Raw genomic sequence first — 19,237 nt, 5'->3', positions numbered from 1 at the left:
TGTCTATGGGGGAGGCGTGACAGAGGGCGTGACCACCTTTGTGAGTCAACATGCTATTCAGGGTGTTGTGCCCTCAGCACAACATTATCAACATTGTACTCACTCTACCACAGAGCAGCATTCCACCACTAAGAGTGCACCTTTTTCTCACTCTTTTTTTTATATATAGCATAGCTGGACAGAGATCGCAATAAGAAGGGGAGTGAAGTGCTTATGTGTGCTACTCCCTGCTCATTCTAATGATCGGTGGAGGTCTAAGCACTGAGACCCTGAGCAAACAGAACTGTTGACATTTCTCTCTGACATGTGAAAAGTTATTTTTAATGCAAGGACACTTTCATACTTCCCCAAAGAATATCAAAGTTAATAAAGACTAAATAAGTCAGTACATCTCCAGCTTTCCTCTGCCAGAGGACATTTCAACAGCTGGTAAATGTCTAAATTTCTCACAGACTTTATATGGTTGTTTTATGAGATAGCTTATTTGTTGGATGAACCAAGATAGATGACATAATTCTTTTACTAAACATATGGAAGCATTATTGTAAATGCACATAGGCTGGGCATGATTCCACTCTGACATTCTAGTGGGATAAGGAACAACTTTTCTTATTAGCCCCATCTGTTATCATAGCATGACCCTTTTATACACTTTTACTGATTGTTTTTATTTTAGTCAACTTGGATGCTGTCCTGAATTTCTTTCCTAGATAGTCACATTTACATTTTATCATCCATATAGTGCCAAGTGCCAGGTTTAATCATGTACTAACATGAGTCACCAGCAAAGTAATCGGAAAAGCAACTAGGAAATGAATTCTACATATACATTTGGTTATGAATTAGTATAATAAAAGCAATTAGTTTTGTATAAGCACCAGAGGTTAATCCTTTTCTTGAATGAATTTAGCTGAGTTGTTTCTTTTCACGTCACTGTACACTGATACCTTTGTATTTTTTGCATAAATGTTAAATTATTATAATTTAAAAAAAAATTTTTATAAAGTGAGTTTGCAAAAAATGCCGGTCTTAGTATGTAAAAAAATATAGTAACACTCACCTTTACATTCATACTTGAGATCAGAGAAATATATCAACTCTTGGGAGAAAACAAAGAGTCCCAGCCGTCCACCTGCGTATGTCTTGTCAAATAGGGGACCAGAGTCTGCCATTATCTGCTTTCCTTCATAGACAACAATTCTGAAGTAGAAAGGAAAGTTATCAAGTGTAGTTTACAATATACACTGGAGCAAATATAAGGAAAAATACTGTTAGAAAGCAAAACTCTTATTTTCCTTTTTTTTCCTCTCATAAAGGAACTTCTATGTTTATTAATTACCACCTCCAAGTTGACCTTTGATGTGGTCATACATCATCTTAGAAGTTGGCTCAGGATAGAAGAGAAAGGCTGATAAGAAACCCATTAAATAATTGCTTCTCTGACAGACTGATAATAAAAGCTGTAGAACACAAACATTTTTTAAACAAATAGCAAAAATGTTTCTGTACCATAATAATTAAAAAGCAAAGAAAAAAGCTTTTTAAATGTGCCCATAGGTTTTACAGAAGCAATCCAGAATTTATTTATTTTTTGCTTATATAGGGTTTCTTAGGCTATTATTAGAGAATAATGTAGAATGTCTTGTATATGCATTTTGCTTGTGTCTGATGAAGTAGGCATGGGATAGGCTCAATTAAGGTGTTTCATTACAATCTGACCTCTTTAGGCTGTGTTCTCACATTGCATTTTTACTGCATTTTTCACAAATTTTTTATGCATTTTAGAAGTTTGTGCGCAAGTTTTTCAAAAACATCATATACATTAACAGTTTTTACCATATTTTGCACAACTGCAGCACAATTTTAATTTTTGCCATGATTTGGGGAAACTGAAAAAAAAAAAAAGAAGAAATGCAAGAGGTGAACACAACCTTGGGGGATGTGTATAACTTCTATGTAATATGGATTATTTATATAGCACCAATATATTCCAATGCTTTTCTATCAGGGAAAACTACATAAACTCCTTCACAGATGTTGTCCTAGGTGAGATTTGAATCTAGGACCCAAGGGCTGCAAGGAAACAGTGCTAAATAATGAGCCACCATTCTGGCCTGAGCACCTAGAGATAGCGGGAGTATACAGATCTGGGTGAAGAGCGGATCTGGTAGGTGATGATGTTACCCTGTAGTTCACAAGAAGTCAGACCCTGACATCCTGTTGTGTCCATTACTAAAAGAATTGAAAAAACACAGGGCGTGCTCCTAGTGTATCATTGGAGGGTAACAAAGTAGCTAATTGCTACTTTACGTTTCACATTGAGCGTAACACCTGTATAGGCATTAAGATATAATGCAATCATGTCAGCCGCCTTGGATCACTGGATATGGCAGTAATATAGTAGATAAGATGTATGGAAAAATGATCCGATGACTGTGCTTTTAGCAATCCAAATTAATTTATTCAAAAACTTTATATATAAAATACATAAAACAGCACTTCACAGTGCATTTCAGGTTTTAACTGAACCTTTTTTTCAAGCTCACTGCACAATGATTTGCTCGAATTGCTTTGCATTGTCGTGTGAATGGCAATGCTTTCTATGGGCTAGTACTGCAGTCATAATGCTGGTATTTGTAGTGCATCAACTGGACACAGTAATGCAGATCACTGAGGTTTCCTGATTGGCCTGGGAGCTGCAAGAAAGCAATGATTGGTTGACTTGAAGACATGTGATCTTGCTGCTAGCTCATCTCAGTATTCATACTCCCTCATCTTGTGTTGAAATGGCGCCAAAGCACCATGTGTTCTTCATCCCTTCTCCTATAATAGCATCATTGACAGGATTGTGATAAGCAAGCCTGGTAACATGCCAATGTTCTCCAAACCTCATTTAAGCCGGAAAAGTTCTGAGCCAGACAGGGTTCTATGGATTCGGCTCACTCGTCCCTTTTCTCAATATGACAAACACCTGTTGTGCTGAATTTAGATGCAGAAGAACATTGTATAGATTTTAGATCAATGTGAAATTTGTGTTTACATTATAGTGAATTGCACAATGCATAGTTGTGCAAACTTTAGTTCTCAAAGGTCACTCATTTGAGTAATGTTCTGATATATGTAATCTGAGAATAAATACAATATCTCACCTGAAGCCACCCATACAAATTAGATTGTATTGTATTCCAGATACCTATACTGGATATTTCTGGATATTTGTACAGGTCTATGTATTTAGTCTATTCGAAACATGATGCCTTATATCTTACCTAATATAGCCAGTCTTGGGTCTGTGAGTAAGATGCCACCTGTATGCAGTATAATCTTTCCAGCCTATATTTTTGGGATCATGCCACAATGTTCTCACCTAAAAAAGTTAAGTTTTATTTTGTAAGCATGAAATGCAAGAGAAAACTTTATATTAAAGTACCAATACTAAATTTGTTTATACCTCTCCTGGTGTATTTCCAGTGTGCCAAAGAGCATTTCTTAAGTGCTCACCAGTGCCTGTTGTAGAATTGACAACTTTTATTGACACTCCAGAGTAACCATAAGCCCTGGATGGTTTATCTTCCCAATATGTCTGAGTGACTTGTTTCCACATGAATACATAAAACCTGCTGCTAGACTGATAGCCAAACACGAAGCCAGCATAGTCATCATCCCGGTCTGTGTTTACAAAAAATGTTCCACTGAAGTCCACTGCACTGAATTCATCATAACCTAGGACATAAATGAACAACCTGTCAGCATATTTAGTAACCATGTTATCATCAATGCAAATTATCATTAGATTTAATATTATTTGATATTAATGTTAAAGGAGAACTCCAGCACAAATGTTAATTTTGTCATTATGCCTTAGCTGCAACAACTAAAATAATAAACCTTAACTTACCTTCTGCTGCTCCCCCGATGCTGCTAGAACCACTCTCCCACCCTCCGGCCCCAGTCATCTTCCTGCTTTTGGTGCCAAAACATGTCAAGCTGTGCTCAGCTAATTAGCAGTCATAGGCTCAGCTGATGATAGGCTGAGCAGCAGTTTGATGGTAGAGCCCAGGCCCAGCCTTCTTCCTGGTGCCCCGGCCTGTTACACCACACTGCCGCTCAGCCCATCACCGGCCGAGGCGGGACAGCGATGTGGTCAGCATTTACCTGAGCGACGTGTGACGTGAAGGTAAGTTAAGGTTTATTATTTTACTTAGCAGCAAGGGCATAATGGCAAAATATTTTAATATTTTTTTTGTCGGAGTTCTCTTTCAATATAAATTCATTACATGCCATAAACATTTTCATGTACATTAATTGCAATTGTCAAGCAAGTTTTAAAACACAAAGACTTACTACCTTGTTCATTTAAAGTAATGGTTTTATTTAACCTTTTGCTTGCCAAGGACGACTTTCACATGTCTTGGAAGAGTAGCACTAACTGATATGTACTAGTTACTAAAGGTTACAACATGGTATAAATGACAAACCAAGCTGTAATTTCACCATTATTTAAACCGAGAAACATGGTCTTAAAGCCGCTACACGTGCACCTCTGATTTTAAAATGTGTGAAGGTGTGGAGGGTGGAATCTGCAAGGGACCTTTGGAGGATATTGGAGAGAAGGAGGATCTGTGAACATCCTGCATTGCTTCAGAAGGGAGGGGTAACAAGAATTTTTGTACATGTTATACTAGCTTTATGACTACCGTTTATGTGGTGGTCTATTTTTGCAAGAAGAGTGAAAAAATTTGTAATTGTGGTCAGATTGTGGTGCCAAATAATTTACACCATATAATCATCTTAAACAAACATCAATCTAGTTATTACATTTTTCAATGTTCTGTCTATTCAAGAACCTTAGCATAAAATATGCTGACCACTTCTCCAGCAATACCCATTATTTGCTATAGTTCACATAGGGAGGTTGAAAATAATATATAATACTCAATGTTAGTTGTTTACAAATAGGTTGGTGGATTTCCTCTTTTCAATTATGTTTAGGGTACAAATAAAGCAACTCTCCATTTCTTTAAGAACTATTAAATGGGCACTGTCATGAAATTAAAAAAATTGATGGGTTGTAGTACTTAAGTACTACAACATATCTCTAATATACTTTAATTAAAAAAAAGTGATTTTAAACCAGTTTAAAATCACTTTTAAATTCGGCTACTAGGGGTCGCCCTCCTAGTGGCCGAATGCATTCGGCAGTGACCTCACTACAGAATTTCGACTCATTTAAGCCTGGCAATGAGTCGAAATTCAGTCACTGTGGTGCTCGCTCCCGCCTGTCAATCAAGACAGGCGGGAGCGAGCGCTTTGAAGAAAGTGGATGCGCGCAGGCTCCCGGGGACAAGGTAAAGTATTATGCCGGGGGGTGGGTGGGGGATTGCGTGTTCACCTATACAGTATGCCTCCAGTTTCCCCACTACAACTCCCAGCATGCTCTGACAGCCAATAGATGTCAGGGCAAGCTGGGATTTGTAGTGGGGAAACAGCTGGAGGGACACTGAATAGGTGAACTAAGGGGGGTGGGGAAGGGGAGTGGGTTGAGCGGAGTGGCGGGGCTGGGGGGGGGGGTTGCGGGCTGCGCGGCAGGGAGGGGGTACTCTGAATGGGTGAACTAAGGGGGAGGGGGAGTGAGTTGAGCGGCGCGACGGGGCGTGGGGGTTGCGGGCTGTGCGGCGGGGAGCGGTATGTGCGGCCATCACAGATCCGGTGTTCACCTATACTGGGCGCCTCAAGTTGTTTCCCCACTACAACTCCCAGCATGCCCTGACAGCCAATAGATGTCAGGGCAAGCTGGGAGTTGCATTAGGGAAACAGCTGGAGGCACCCTGTATAGGTGAACTAAGGGCAGAAGTGTCGGCCCCAGCAGGCTTCAGTGACGTGGTGCCTGCTGGGGAAGTCTGCCTGGTAGTGAGCACTCTACCAGGCAGACAAAAAGGCATTTTTAATATGTAAAAAATAAATAAATTAAAGGCAGGGAGGGGGTTAGGAATAGGTGGGTAATAGGCAGGGACAGAAAAAAGAAAAAAGTGATGGTGGGAGCTAGCCTTTAAGCTATATATGCCAGTTTTCTAGCATATAAAAGTTGCTAAGTTTTTTGCAGGCCCCATTTGTACAAAATATACACCTTCTTGGTGTTTTTACACTGAGGGTGCCATTTTTTGGGGTGAAATGCTTAGTGGGAGACACATGGTCTCCTGTGGCCCAACAAATTCATGGCAAAAAATAGGTAAATTGAAGTAGTGATCAACGCCAAATTTCCTAAAAGTGATTAAATTAAATTAAGTTTCTGTAAAAGGTTAACAAAATTATTTATGGAAAAATAAATATAGTCTTTTAAGTTACATACCCACAGCTATTCCAGGATCTGAATTGGCAGTCTGTACTAACTCTTTGCCCTGGTGGCGAATGACCCAGTTGGGATCAATCTGTGCGGTTCCCTTAGGATCCAAAGGAACCATCTGGAATTTTCTAAAGTCTGTCTCACTAATACCACTGTTTTCTGGGCAGACATCGAAGATGTCAGGTATGCTGTCATTGTCAAAATCATCTTTGCAAGCATCACCCCGGCCATCACCTGTAAAATAAAAAGTAAATAAAAAGATCATAACATTAACAGTTGTCATTTGTTAACATTAACATTTGTTAACATTTGTCATTTATCAGGATCTGATGAAGAGGTGCCTCCCTTCTTGAAACACATTGTTCATTTATGCATAATTAAAGAATAAAACAAACATTTTATTATTTTATTGGTCTGAATTGGTATATCCCAATGCCACTCCAGTACATCGCAACGAAGTATCCTTTTTGCATCCAAAGCTTTGCAAGCTGCTTCACCTTCTTTCTATTTGTCATTTGTTATAGATTGTATGTACAAAAATAACTGAACACTTTTTAGTGACTGAAAAAAGACAAATTGGATTAGTCTTTTTGTCTTTCTGTAAGTAGTTTTGGTAGAAATAATGGATAACATTAGACTTCTATGATTCATTAGATTTTGGCATGCTACAAGGTATGCAGTCTAGTAATGACTGGCTTAGGCCTTTTATCCCTGACATAGTTGCCTGCAGGAACATTCCATAATGGATATTTAATATCAAACGCATACTATTGTGGCTTCACTATCAGGATCAAGATACTGTAAATCATAACCTTAAGGCCATATGTGATTGCAGGTGATAAATGAGTATCTAGCACTTGTAAAGGATAATACAAGTTAAAAGACGTGGAAACCGAGACATAGAAACAAAAATATACAGAAAGCAGTTACACTGAGACAACAAGATTTGATGCGTTGTGCTAAATAGATCATATTACCATACAGTGCATTTGTATGGTAATTTACCTTAATTTGTCAAGAAACATTAATGCTTGGTTCACACATATTATTTTGGTCAGTATTTTATTTAAAACCAGGAGTGGGTCCAAGACACAGAAAAAGTATGCCACTGAGAACAAACAGGTGTCAGGTGTAGAGCCAGCTGAGACTTAAAGGAATATTTTTTTTTTTTTACATCAACTTGTGCCAGGAAGTGAAACATATTTGTAAAGGATTTCTATTAAAAAAATCTTAATCTTTCCAGTACTTATTAGCTGCTATTTGCTTCACAAATTTCCTTTCTGCCTGACCACAGTGCTCTCTGCTGACACCTCTGTCCATTTTAGGAACTGTTCAGAGTAGGAGAAATTCCCCATAGCAAATCTATCCTGCTCTGGACAGTTCCTAAAATGGACAGAGGTGTCAGCAGAGAGCAGACAGAAAAGAAATTCAAAAAGAAAAGAACTTCCTGTGGATCATTTAGCAGCTAATAAGTACTGGAAGGATTAAGATTTTTCAATAGAAGTAATTTACAAATAATTTGAACTTTCAGGTACCAGTTGATTTAAAAAAAAAATATGTTTTCCAATGGAGTACCCCTTTAAAAACTCTGGGGACCTGCTTCACTTTTGTCCCTGTAGCTAAACTAGAACAGGCCACCAGCCCTGGGGCACTTTCTAAGTACATGCAGTATTTAGTCAGCCATTAATTGTGCAAGTTCTCCCACTTAAAAAGATGAGAGAGGCATGTCATTTTCATCATAGGTATACTTCAACTATGAGAGACATAATGAGAAAAAAATAGATTTTTAAAGAATTTATATGCAAATTATGGTGGAAAATAAGTATTTGGTCACCTACAAACAAGCCAGATTTCTTGCTCTCACAGACCTGTAACTTCTTCTTTAAGAGTCTCCTCTGTCCTCCCCTCGTTACCTGAATTAATGGCACCTGTTTGAACTTGTTATCAGTATAAAAGACACCTGTCTACAACCTCAAACAGTCACACTACAAACTCCTTTATGGCCAAGACCAAAGAGCTGTGGAAGGACACCAGAAACAAAATTGTAGACCTGCACCAGGTTGGGAAGACTGAATCTGCAATGGGCAAGCAGCTTGGTGTGAAGAAATCAACTGTGGGAGCAATTATTAGAAAATGGAAGACATACAAGATCACTGATAAGCTCCCTCGATCTGGGGCTCCACGCAAGATCTCCCCCCATGGTGTCAAAATAATCACAAGAAGGGTGAGCAAAAATCCCAGAACCACATGGGGGGACCTAGTGAATGACCTGGGGACACAAATCATGCAATGCAAGACATGTCCCCCTGCTTAAGCCAGTACATGTCGGGGCCTGTCTGAAGTTTGCTAGAGAGCATTTGGATGATCCAGAAGAGTATTGGTAGAATGTCATATGGTCAGATGAAACCAAAGTCGAACTTTTTGGTAAAAACTCGTTGTGTTTGGAGGAGAAAGAATGCTGAGCTGCATCCAAAGAACACTATACCTACTGTGAAGCATGGGAGTGGAAACATCAAGCTTTGGGGCTGTTTTTCTGCTAAGGGACCAGGAAGACTGATCCATGTAAAGGAAAGAATGAATGGGGCCATGTATCATGAGATTTTGAGTAAAAACATCCTTCCATCAGCAAGGGCATTGAAGATGAAATGTGGCTAGATCTTTCTGTATGACAATGATCCCAAACACACCGCCCGGGCAACAAAGGAGTGGCTTTTTAAGAAGCATTTCAAGGTCCTGGAGTGGCCTAGCCAGTCTCCAGATATCAACCCCATGGAAAAACTTTGGAGGGAGTTGAAAGTCCATGTTGCCCAGCGACAGCCCCAAAACATCACTGCTCTAGAGGAGATCTGCATGGAGGAATGGGCCAAAATAGCAGCAACATTGTGTGAAAACCTTGTGAAGACTTACAGAAAACGTTTGACCTCTGTCTGCCAACAAAGGGTATATAACAAAGTATTGAGATGAACTTTTGTTATAGACCAAATACTTATTTTCCACCATAATTTGCAAATAAATTCTTTAAAAATCAGACAGACAATGTGATTTCATGGATTTTTTCTTCTCATTATGTCTCTCATAGTTGAAGTATACCTATGATTAAAATTACAGGCCTCTCTCATCTTTTGAAGTGGGAGAACTTGCACAATTGGTGGCTGGCTAAATACTTTATTGCCCCACTGTGTCATGGGTTACTCCTGGTGTTACACAGGAGCAGGTTAAGCTAGGTCCCCGGAGGATAACAAATTAGACAAGAGAAGAGATGCACTTTGTTTAGCAACAAATCAACCACATACATGAAGGCACAGTTCTTTAACATGATACGGTTCCAAGTAACAGCAGGTAGAGCAGGTGTTAATTCATGCAGTGTCCTGAGCAATTTCCTGAGATGCTAAAGGATAGCTGACAGGTGGGTGACCACCATTAACCTGATATACAGGCTTATAGTGTGGGTGACCCTCTTTTAAGGATGTATCACCCACCCAAATTTGTGCAGCCTGGTATATATGTTAATGAATATAAATGTTAGTTATGAAAAACTAGCAATATAGGTTTGCTCATTGCTGTTTTAGCAATGCACACAGCCCTCTGTCTTTAGAAGCACTATCGATGATGTGACTCCATGCTTAGCTGCTAAGACACAGATTAAAAGAAGAAGCAGTAAATATTGATGAACAGCCAGAAGATACAGCCATTGGCATTGCTAAAAGACCAATGGGAACGACCTCATTGCTAAATTATCTTAATTAACATATTAACAAAGATAATAACCATTGTTGTTTTCATTTATACAACAGATCACTTATACAGCATATCACCTCTAATAAGATCTAAAATGATACTATACTAGGTAAAGCTAAACAAGATAAAAGACTCTTTAGGCTGGACAATCTTTGCTCAGATATGATTATGTGCCTCAATAAATGTTATAGCTAGAGGGGTCAAGTCTTATGTGTTAAGAGACAGGTACAGGAGCCAAATTATATCTGTGAAAGTTAAGACAATCATACATTTACACTTCATAACTGTCATGTCTGAGCTTATGTAGATAAACTGTGACTGTTTAAGATAGCTGTGGAATGTCTCTATGCTTCAAATATTAGTTACCTTTTTAATGGTTCATTAAATGTTGTTAGGTAGCTATTAGAACACCTCAAGTTAGGACATGGCCAGAATTATGTGGCAGCCTATTCTAACCAGAGGTTTGGTTGTTTCAGCCACAACCATTGTTCATTCAATTTGCACAACTTTTTCATCAGTTCCATTCAATTTAAAGAAATGTCAGCACACATGCGGAACCATAGCTCCATTTAAAGGGGTATTCAGGCCAAATACATCTTATCCCCTATCCAAAGGAAAGGGGATAAGATATCTGATTGCGGGGGGCCCGCCGCTGGAACTCCCCGCGATCTCCGTGCAGCACTTGCATTCTATGCGGGCTGCATCTCCAGTCTTGGAAACCTCTGTGTTTCCAGGACTGGAGACATGACTTCACGCCCTGCCCCCTCATGACATCACGCCACACCCCCTCCATTGTTGTCTATGGGAGGGGGAGTGACAGGTATTGCACGAAGATTGCCCAGGGTCCCGGCGGCGGGCCCCCCCACAATCGAACATCTTATCCCCTATCCTTTGCATAGGGGATAAGATGTCTTTGGCCCGAATACCTCTTTAAACTCCTACTCACAAAAGGCATGCATGTGAAGAGAAAAGAAGGACTCAGGAACACCATATTTTGGCACTAAAAAAAGCAACAGCTTATTTAAAGAACAAGAGGAAGGGTGTGGGTATAAATATTTTTATAGTTTATAATCTTTCTTTAAAGGAAATCTGTCATCAGAATCACCCGCACTAAACCTGTTACACAGGCTTGTAGTGCGGGTGATCCTGATTAAAACGCTTCTTACCTGGTTAAAAATGGTTCAGCGGTTCTTCAGATATCTATATTTTTAGTTTTCTGTTATTCCCTGGCTTGGGACTCAGTGGGAGGTGTTATCATCTCGGACTCGGCCACACGTCATTCTAGCTGGGCGGAGCTGCCGCCCGGCTCATGAATATGCATGAACTTATCCTCGTAATATAACTCCTTTTTCTAGGTCTGGTGGGGAGGACCGCGCATCAGGATAAGGTCATGAATATTCATGAGCAGGGCGGCAGCTCCGCCCAGCTAGAATGACGTGTGGCCGAGTCCCAGATGATAACACCTCCCACTGAGTCCCAAGCCAGGGAATAACAGAAAACTAAAGATATAGATATCTGAAGAACCGCTGAACCGTTTTTAACCAGGTAAGAAGCGTTTTAATCAGGATCACCCGCACTACAAGCCTGTGTAACAGGTTTAGTGCGGGTGATTCTGATGACAGATTTCCTTTAAAACTACACCTAGTTTGGGAATAATTACGTTTGTTTGTGAGTACCACTCTCACACTTGTTGAGCACTTTGCCCCTGGCCCAGTGAGTGTAAGGCCAAATTCAAATCAGCTGCCAAATGAATATATCAGCCAATTGAAATAAAACCAAACAAACACATTTTGGGAGTTTTGCATCACTAGTGACAATCAATATGGCCTCATGTACTGTTTTACTTTGGCAATAATGGCCAGAAACAGGAAAAAGTCACTATCTCTATTTATAAGAAAATCATAATTACCATACTTTGGGTACTGGCTTACTAATACATGGGAAATCTTGTGTTTGGATGTAAATTCACTTAAACCCTACAACATAAACCAACTAGTTAGAGAGTTGCTTACTTCCAATGTTACTTTCTATCAAAAGTTCCTCCTGTGCACAACACCATCCCATAAGGTAATGGTAGCACAAGTCATGTTTCCATGTTTGTGTGTATGGATCTGCAGAAGCACCTCTAGAATCTACAAAACTGATGGATACATCAGTCACTTGACAATTCTATATGCCAATTAACATACAACCAGTTTTACTGTAAATTATGTCCCATTTTTCTCTGTTGGTGTTATGTGTACTTTTTAACTTGTTTCTGTCTTATTATTTGTGCTGATTCACACTAGTAATTTTTGTTTGGTTAAATTGATAAACCAAAAAAAAAATCTCTAAAAACTTAATCATCAATCCATATATTGCATAAAAAACATCAAATGCTAATATGTCAAGTACATAAAGACTTACCATTGGAGTCTTTTTGGTCAGGGTTATAGACTAACCGACAGTTGTCCCGATCATCTGGGACACCATCATTGTCATCATCTGAATCACAGGCATCTCCTCTTCCATCTTTATCATGATCTGCTTGGTTTGCATTCGGTATATAGGGACAGTTGTCCAAATTGTTTTGGTAGCCATCGTCATCAATGTCTTCATTGTTATCACACTGGTCTCCGACAAGGTCATTGTCCAAATCAGTCTGGAAGTAAATAATCATTATAGCTGAGTACATAACACCTGGAGATCTACTGGGTAACACAGGATGGCGCAATTCAATTTTTTACATGAATTTTTTATTCTACAAATGCTGCATTTGCACTTGAGGTCTCTAAGTAAGCCAATATCTTCTAAGCACAGCTCAATATCTGAATGCCTGCACAGGTAATTTGAATTCATCTTTATTCCAGGTACTGTACAATAATCTGGTGCAGGAAGGATTAATTGCCTCCCCAGTTGTACAGGAGCTTAGCTTGTGAGTAGAGTAGCCCTTATTTTAAAAATAATGTATTATTTATCTTCTCCTATTGTGTTAGCTCCCACTAGATTGCCCCACCGGTAGTTTGTCTTTTTTAGTGCATCTCTGCTTTGCCCTGTGTAAGCTGATGTTTGACAAGTTGCTGAATATGGTGGAGTAGGAAGAAAACTGCCAGCATCATTTATTACTGGAAAACATAGTTCCCTGACTGCCAGTCCTAGGAGAAGAAACCTGATGTCAGTGCAGGATCACACAGGTCACAATGATGAAGATTAGATTTATCACTCCAAGCTGTTTAATTGGATTCTTGTGGTAATTCCACAGGTAATAAAGATGTCGATGGCCATCGGGCCTTAGTCTTGAAAAGATTACATCGATTTTTTTAAATGGGCACTCTCAATAAAACAAATTTTTGCTACTGCACTCCTTATGGTAAATAAAAAATATTTCTAATGTACTTTGTTTAAAAAAATGAAGTTTTCTATGTTTTATTTGTGCTTAAAAAAGCTCAAGAGCACATTCTCCCCCATCTCATACACATACTTTGGACCAAAGCCCAAACACAGGAAGTGCAGCCTGGAGTGCTGAGGGGGGTGTGTCCAACCAACAGCTTATGGCAGTTAAGTGTGAGAGGAGCTATGATTGGATGAGGCTGGACACACCTCCCTCAGAACTCCAGACTGCACTTTCTGTGTTTGTACTTCGGTCCAAAGTCTGTGTATAAGATGGGGGGGGGATGTGCTCTTGAGCTTTTTTAAGCACAAATAAAACATAGAAAACTTAATTTTCTTTAAACAAAGTATATTTTTTTATATACCATAAGAGTGCAAGAGCAAAATTTTGTTTTAATGAGAGTTACTCCTTAAATTTAAGATTTATATTAGATTGCCAAGTTTAATGTCCCGGTGTTTACTTTGAACTAATACTGTATGACCCCCAAACCCAATCCAACAAGATGTCACATGGTGGCACAATGACAGAGGAGACATGGGGAGACAGAGCCTAGAGGTGGCAGCAGCATGATGAGACCATAATCTGGCAAATTTAAATTGTTTCAAATTTTTAGGTATGTTTTAAGTATCATAGTGGCTAAATGACACAGCCTGGAGGTGGCAGAAGCATGGGGAGACAATATAGTGGTTGAATGGCACAGCGTGGAGGTGGCAGCAGCATGAGGAGAACATATGGTGGCAGAATGAGACAGTGAACAATTTTACAAAAGAAAAAGGGGTGTTGCTAAAAAGCTAATTTTTATTCCATTATTATTTAAAAACCACCAGAGAGGAAAAAGTGCATCCCAAGCAGGTGTGCTGCCACCTAGCAAGGGGGAGACAGCTGACAATCCAAATAGACCGTGAGCCGTTCACCCCCCCCCCGAACCGTACCCGTATATATACACTCCTAATGGCTATGCGGCAATTGTAAGCCAGGTGGGTTAAACCTAAATAGATGCGTTCCCACATGCACTCCCGTATTACTGTGCACGTAAAAAGAATCACTAATAAATACAACACATGCGTTACCGACGCGTTTCTGTCCTACATGCTAGATAATATGCATGGGGACGTCCTCAGGGGAACCTTTGTCTCATAATTAGTAGTATAAAGTTAGAATCAAGAAAATTCCTGGAAGTGGGCTAAATAGCCCTCTGCAGTTGTAGGTATTCCACACAGGCCAGTTAGATAATCAGCCCCTGCAACATAAGAAAATGGTAGGGAAAAATAGTAAATGACCTTACCCCATCCAGTATATGTTTCTCTCATTATAATAGATATTCATACTCACAATAGTTATGTGGAGAAGCCCTATAAAAGAGGGGCAAGGTCATATAGAATCTGTATTGTAACCTACATGTTAATAAGAAAGCTGCTCAGGTATTTATACTCACAACCTGCGCCGAGCAGTAATTGAATAGACACTCTTGCAGTGGCAGGAGAACGGGAGGATCTCTCGGCGTGTTGGTGCGGCTCGTGGTGAAGCCGGCACCTAATGCACACAGCCTAACTTCCGGATAATTTCAGCATCTGGTCCGTTCACCTCCCAACGTCAGAGGAGGGGGCAGGACTGTTGTCACAGAGCGATCGCGTCACAGTGTTCACAGGCGAGGGTGTGCTGGGCGGAAGTAGGTGTGCTATTCAATGAAGGCAACGTGGCCATCTTGGTTTCAGGCATAGTAAGGGCAAATGTTAAAGTACATAATAGCTATGTACTAGCTAGATATAAACCAAACCATCAAGGATAGGGATTCGGACAGCAAGGCTCACAGACAGTCATAAAGAACCATCACTTTAATGTGGTGGCAGCTAGTGTTGAGCGGCATAGGCCATATTCGAATTCACGATATTTAGCGAATATATGGACAAATATTCATCATATTTTCACAAAATTTGCATATTCGCAATATTCGCGGCCTTTTTATTCTATGCACCATAAAATTTGCATGCACATTCGCCACAAGATTCACATGCGCATGCGCAATATCACGTGATCTTCAGCAAACATGATTATTCTCATTGGCCCACAAGCTAAAAGAAGGGAGGGATCAATATTCACTAATATTCGCATATGCGAATTTTAGCAAGCGCGCCAGTCTGACACAGTAACTAGTATTGGAGCCTTGTTTAGACCACAAGCTGGAAGCAGGGAGGGATAATCACTGTGATGTGTACTGTGAAAAAAAAATTGCGAATATTCTTAATTGCGAATATATAGCACTATGTTCGCAATATTCGCGAATATGCGATATTCGCGATAAAGATTCGCATTGCGAATATTTGAGCCCAACACTAGAGGCAGCATTGTGAAAGGGTTAACCCTTACATTGCCAGGACATCTCAGTGCAATGCAGTTATGCACTAGGAAGCACCGGCAGAAGGCGAACCCTCGGTAGCACTATTTAGGGCAAAAAGAGAGGCAATTTAGAGGAATATTCCAGATAGAAGTTCTACTTGTACAGTGCAACTCATAATAGTGGGTACAAGACAACACATGGTGGAGAATAGGGACAACCAATAAGTGAGGTATATATAATATGTGCTGAACAGCTCAATAAATGAAACAATAAAAAATATCTACATTCGATAAAAGAAGCAGCACATCTAGAGTGGTGACCAAGGAAACCCTATAGGGCAGAGTGAGGGAGGGGAATTAGCAGGGGCCTAGGGAACTAACCTGGCCCTATAAATATCCTATTCTAGGGCCCTAAAAACTAAGCAGCATGGACATCCTAAAAAGAACGGTACCGAGGACAGGATACCTCCTAAATTTCCCTGTTGGCCCTGCTTCTAAAGAGGTGGTGCTAGACAAATGATTCACCATGACCCTCCCTTACTACCTGACTCCACCTCAGGTCACCAATCAATGTGTTCAGGAGCCGTCAACAAAAATAAAAGGGTAATTAATGTAAAAATAATATGAAAAATAGATATTTCTAAACAGGAGAACTCCTCAGATAAAGGGTGAGAAGTTGAGTTGTTCGTTGAATCCGAGGGTTCGATGGAATTTAAATTAAAAATCCATCTGCACTCATGTTGTAGAAAGATTCTATTAAGGTCACCTCCATGTGGTGATGGATTCACTTTCTGGACCCCCACGAATCTCAAACCCCTTGTATCTCCACCATGATGTTCTCTCATATGTATTTCTACTGGTGTGTTTCTATTGTTTCTGATTTCACCTAGGTGTTCCAGAATTCTTTTACGTAATTCTCTGAATGTTTTGCCCACATAGCGTTTATTAAATGGGCAGGGGGCAACGTAGATGACAAATTTTGTAGTACAGTTAATAAAACTTTTAATTTGATGTATTCTATTAGTATCAAAGTCTAACAATGTCCAAGTTTTTTCCACGTTGCCACATGCCCGGCAATGGCCACATGGAAAACATCCTAAAGTGTGAGTACTGTTTAACCAAGTTTCATTTTTAGTAGTTATCGGTGTTAGATAACTGTGGGTCAGAACATCCGAGAGATTACGTCCCCTCTGATAAGTGATCGAAGGTGTACTTGTTAGGGCGTCATGCAAATCTGGATCAAGTCTCAAAATATTCCAATGCTGCTCTATGATGTGACGTACCTGTGGAGCCTTGCTATCAAAAGTCCCTATGATCCTAATGGGCTGTCGCTCATTCTCTCTAGGTCTAGGTAATAATAATGATTCTCTGGGGATCTGTAATGCTTTCTGAAATGCTGGTTTAAGAACACCATCTGGGTATCCCCGTTCTCTGAATCTGTGTCCGATGCTTGTTTTTTGAAATTGCAGATATCTGAACAGTTTCTCCTAAGGCAAAGATACTGCCCCCTGGGTATCTGCCGCTTGAGGCGACCCGGGTGGCAGCTCTCCCACCTTAGGAGACTGTTGGTGGAGGTGGCTTTGCGCTAAATAGTAGTGTCAAGAGTACCCCCCACTCCTTTAGATATAAACACATCCATAAATGCTAGACCTGTTAAAGACGTTTCACATGTAAAGTATAACCCGATATGATTATGGTTCAGTGATGTCAGTAGTATATCAAATTGTGCCTGCCTTCAGGTCCACAAGATGAAGATGTCATTGATGAAACAAGACCAAGAGATGGCATATTCAGATAGATGTTCCCTGTCATCTTGGAAGGTAATGGTAGCCTCCCACCAACCCAGGACCAGATTAGCGTATATGAGGGCACAAGGGCACCCCATAGTTGTGCCCCAGAGTTGGTGGTAGTACCTTCCATTGAACAAAAAGAAATTATGGGTCAATGTGAAATAGAGCAGGTCCAGTACAAATTGGTTGTGTATCTGCATAAAAGAGCCCCGAGTAGAGAGAAAATAAGTGACAGCCCCCCTACCCACCTCATGGGGTACTGATGAATATAAAGCTTCCACATCTATACTCGCGAGTATGGTGTCATGTTCTACAATGACACCCTCTATCTTGTTTAATAAATCCATAGTATCACGAGTATAAGATGGTTATTGGTTATCCATATCCCTATTTTGTATTGTTTCATTTATTGAGCTGTTCAGCACGTATTATATATACCTCACTTATTGGTTGTCCCTATTCTCCACCATGTGTTGTCTTGTACCCACTATTATGAGTTGCACTGTACAAGAAGTACTTCTATCTGGAATATTCCTCTAAATAGCCTCTCTTTTTACGCTAAATAGTGCTACCGAGGGTTCGCCTTCTGCCGGTGCTTCCTAGTGCATAACTGCATTGCACTGAGATGTCCTGGCAATGTAAGGGTTAACCCTTTCACAATGCTGCCACCACATTAAAGTGATGGTTCTTTATGACTGTCTGTGAGCCTTGCTATCCGAATCCCTTGATGGTTTGGTCTATGTCTAGCTAGTACATAGCGTTTATTATGTACTTTAACATTTGCCCTTACTATGCCTGAAACCAAGATGGCCACGTTGCCTTCATTGAATAGCACACTTACTTCCGCCCAGCACACCCTCGCCTGTGAGCACTGTGACGTGAGCGCTCTGTGACAGCTGTCCTGCCCCCTCCTCTAACGTCAGGAGGTGAGCGGACCGGATGCTGATATAATGCATTAGGCGCCGGCTTCACCATGAGCCACACCAACACGCCAGGAGATCCTCCCGTTCTCCTGCCACTGCAGGAGTGTCTATTCAATTACTGCTCTGTGTTGTGAGTATGAATGCCTGAGCAGCTTTCTTATTAACATGTAGGTTACAATACAAATTTTATATGACCTTGCCCCTCTTTTATAAGGCTTCTCCACATAACTATTGTGAGTATGAATATCTATTATAATGAGAGAAACAGCTACGAGATGGGATAAGGCCCTTGAGAGTTTAACAGGTGCAAAATAGTATATCACTTAGATGTAGGTATGTGGTATGCACTCATGAGTAGTGTTGCTCGCGAATATTCGCAATGCCAATTTTATTCGCGAATATCGCATATTATAGCACTATATATTCGCAATTACGAATATTCGTTTTTTTTTTTTCACAGTACACATCACAGTGATCATCCCTCTCTGCTTCCAGCTTGTGTGGTGTAAAGAAGGCTCTAATACTACTGTGTGAGACTGGAGTACGAATGTTCCCATATGTGAAAATTTGCATATGATTAGGCAAATTTTTGCATAGGCAAATTTCCGCATAGGCAAATTTTCACATATGCGAAAATAAAACGCGGATATTACGAATATGCAAATTTAGCGAATATATGACGAATATTCGTCCATATATTCACGAAATATCGTGAATTTGAATATGGCCTATGCGC

The 19,237-nt window shown here is 40.1% G+C and overlaps 1 protein-coding gene across 2 annotated transcripts in view; it reads right to left on the bottom strand.

Moving 5' to 3' along the window:
• The window catches only part of THBS2 (thrombospondin 2), a 244,832-nt gene that overhangs the window by 6,081 nt on the left and 219,514 nt on the right, over positions 1-19,237 (bottom strand). For both annotated transcript variants that reach the window (XM_056567142.1, XM_056567141.1), the window contains exons 17-21: positions 12,488-12,722; positions 6,350-6,577; positions 3,452-3,723; positions 3,270-3,367; positions 1,061-1,200 (exon numbers count right to left, since the gene is read on the bottom strand). In XM_056567142.1, coding sequence (XP_056423117.1) covers positions 1,061-1,200; positions 3,270-3,367; positions 3,452-3,723; positions 6,350-6,577; positions 12,488-12,722 — 973 coding nt within the window. The remainder of the gene's footprint in view (positions 1-1,060; positions 1,201-3,269; positions 3,368-3,451; positions 3,724-6,349; positions 6,578-12,487; positions 12,723-19,237) is intronic.

The sequence above is a fragment of the Hyla sarda genome, chromosome 3, assembly GCF_029499605.1.
Source record: "Hyla sarda isolate aHylSar1 chromosome 3, aHylSar1.hap1, whole genome shotgun sequence".
Lineage (NCBI taxonomy): Eukaryota > Metazoa > Chordata > Amphibia > Anura > Hylidae > Hyla > Hyla sarda.
This window is presented reverse-complemented; position numbering and strand designations above follow the sequence as displayed.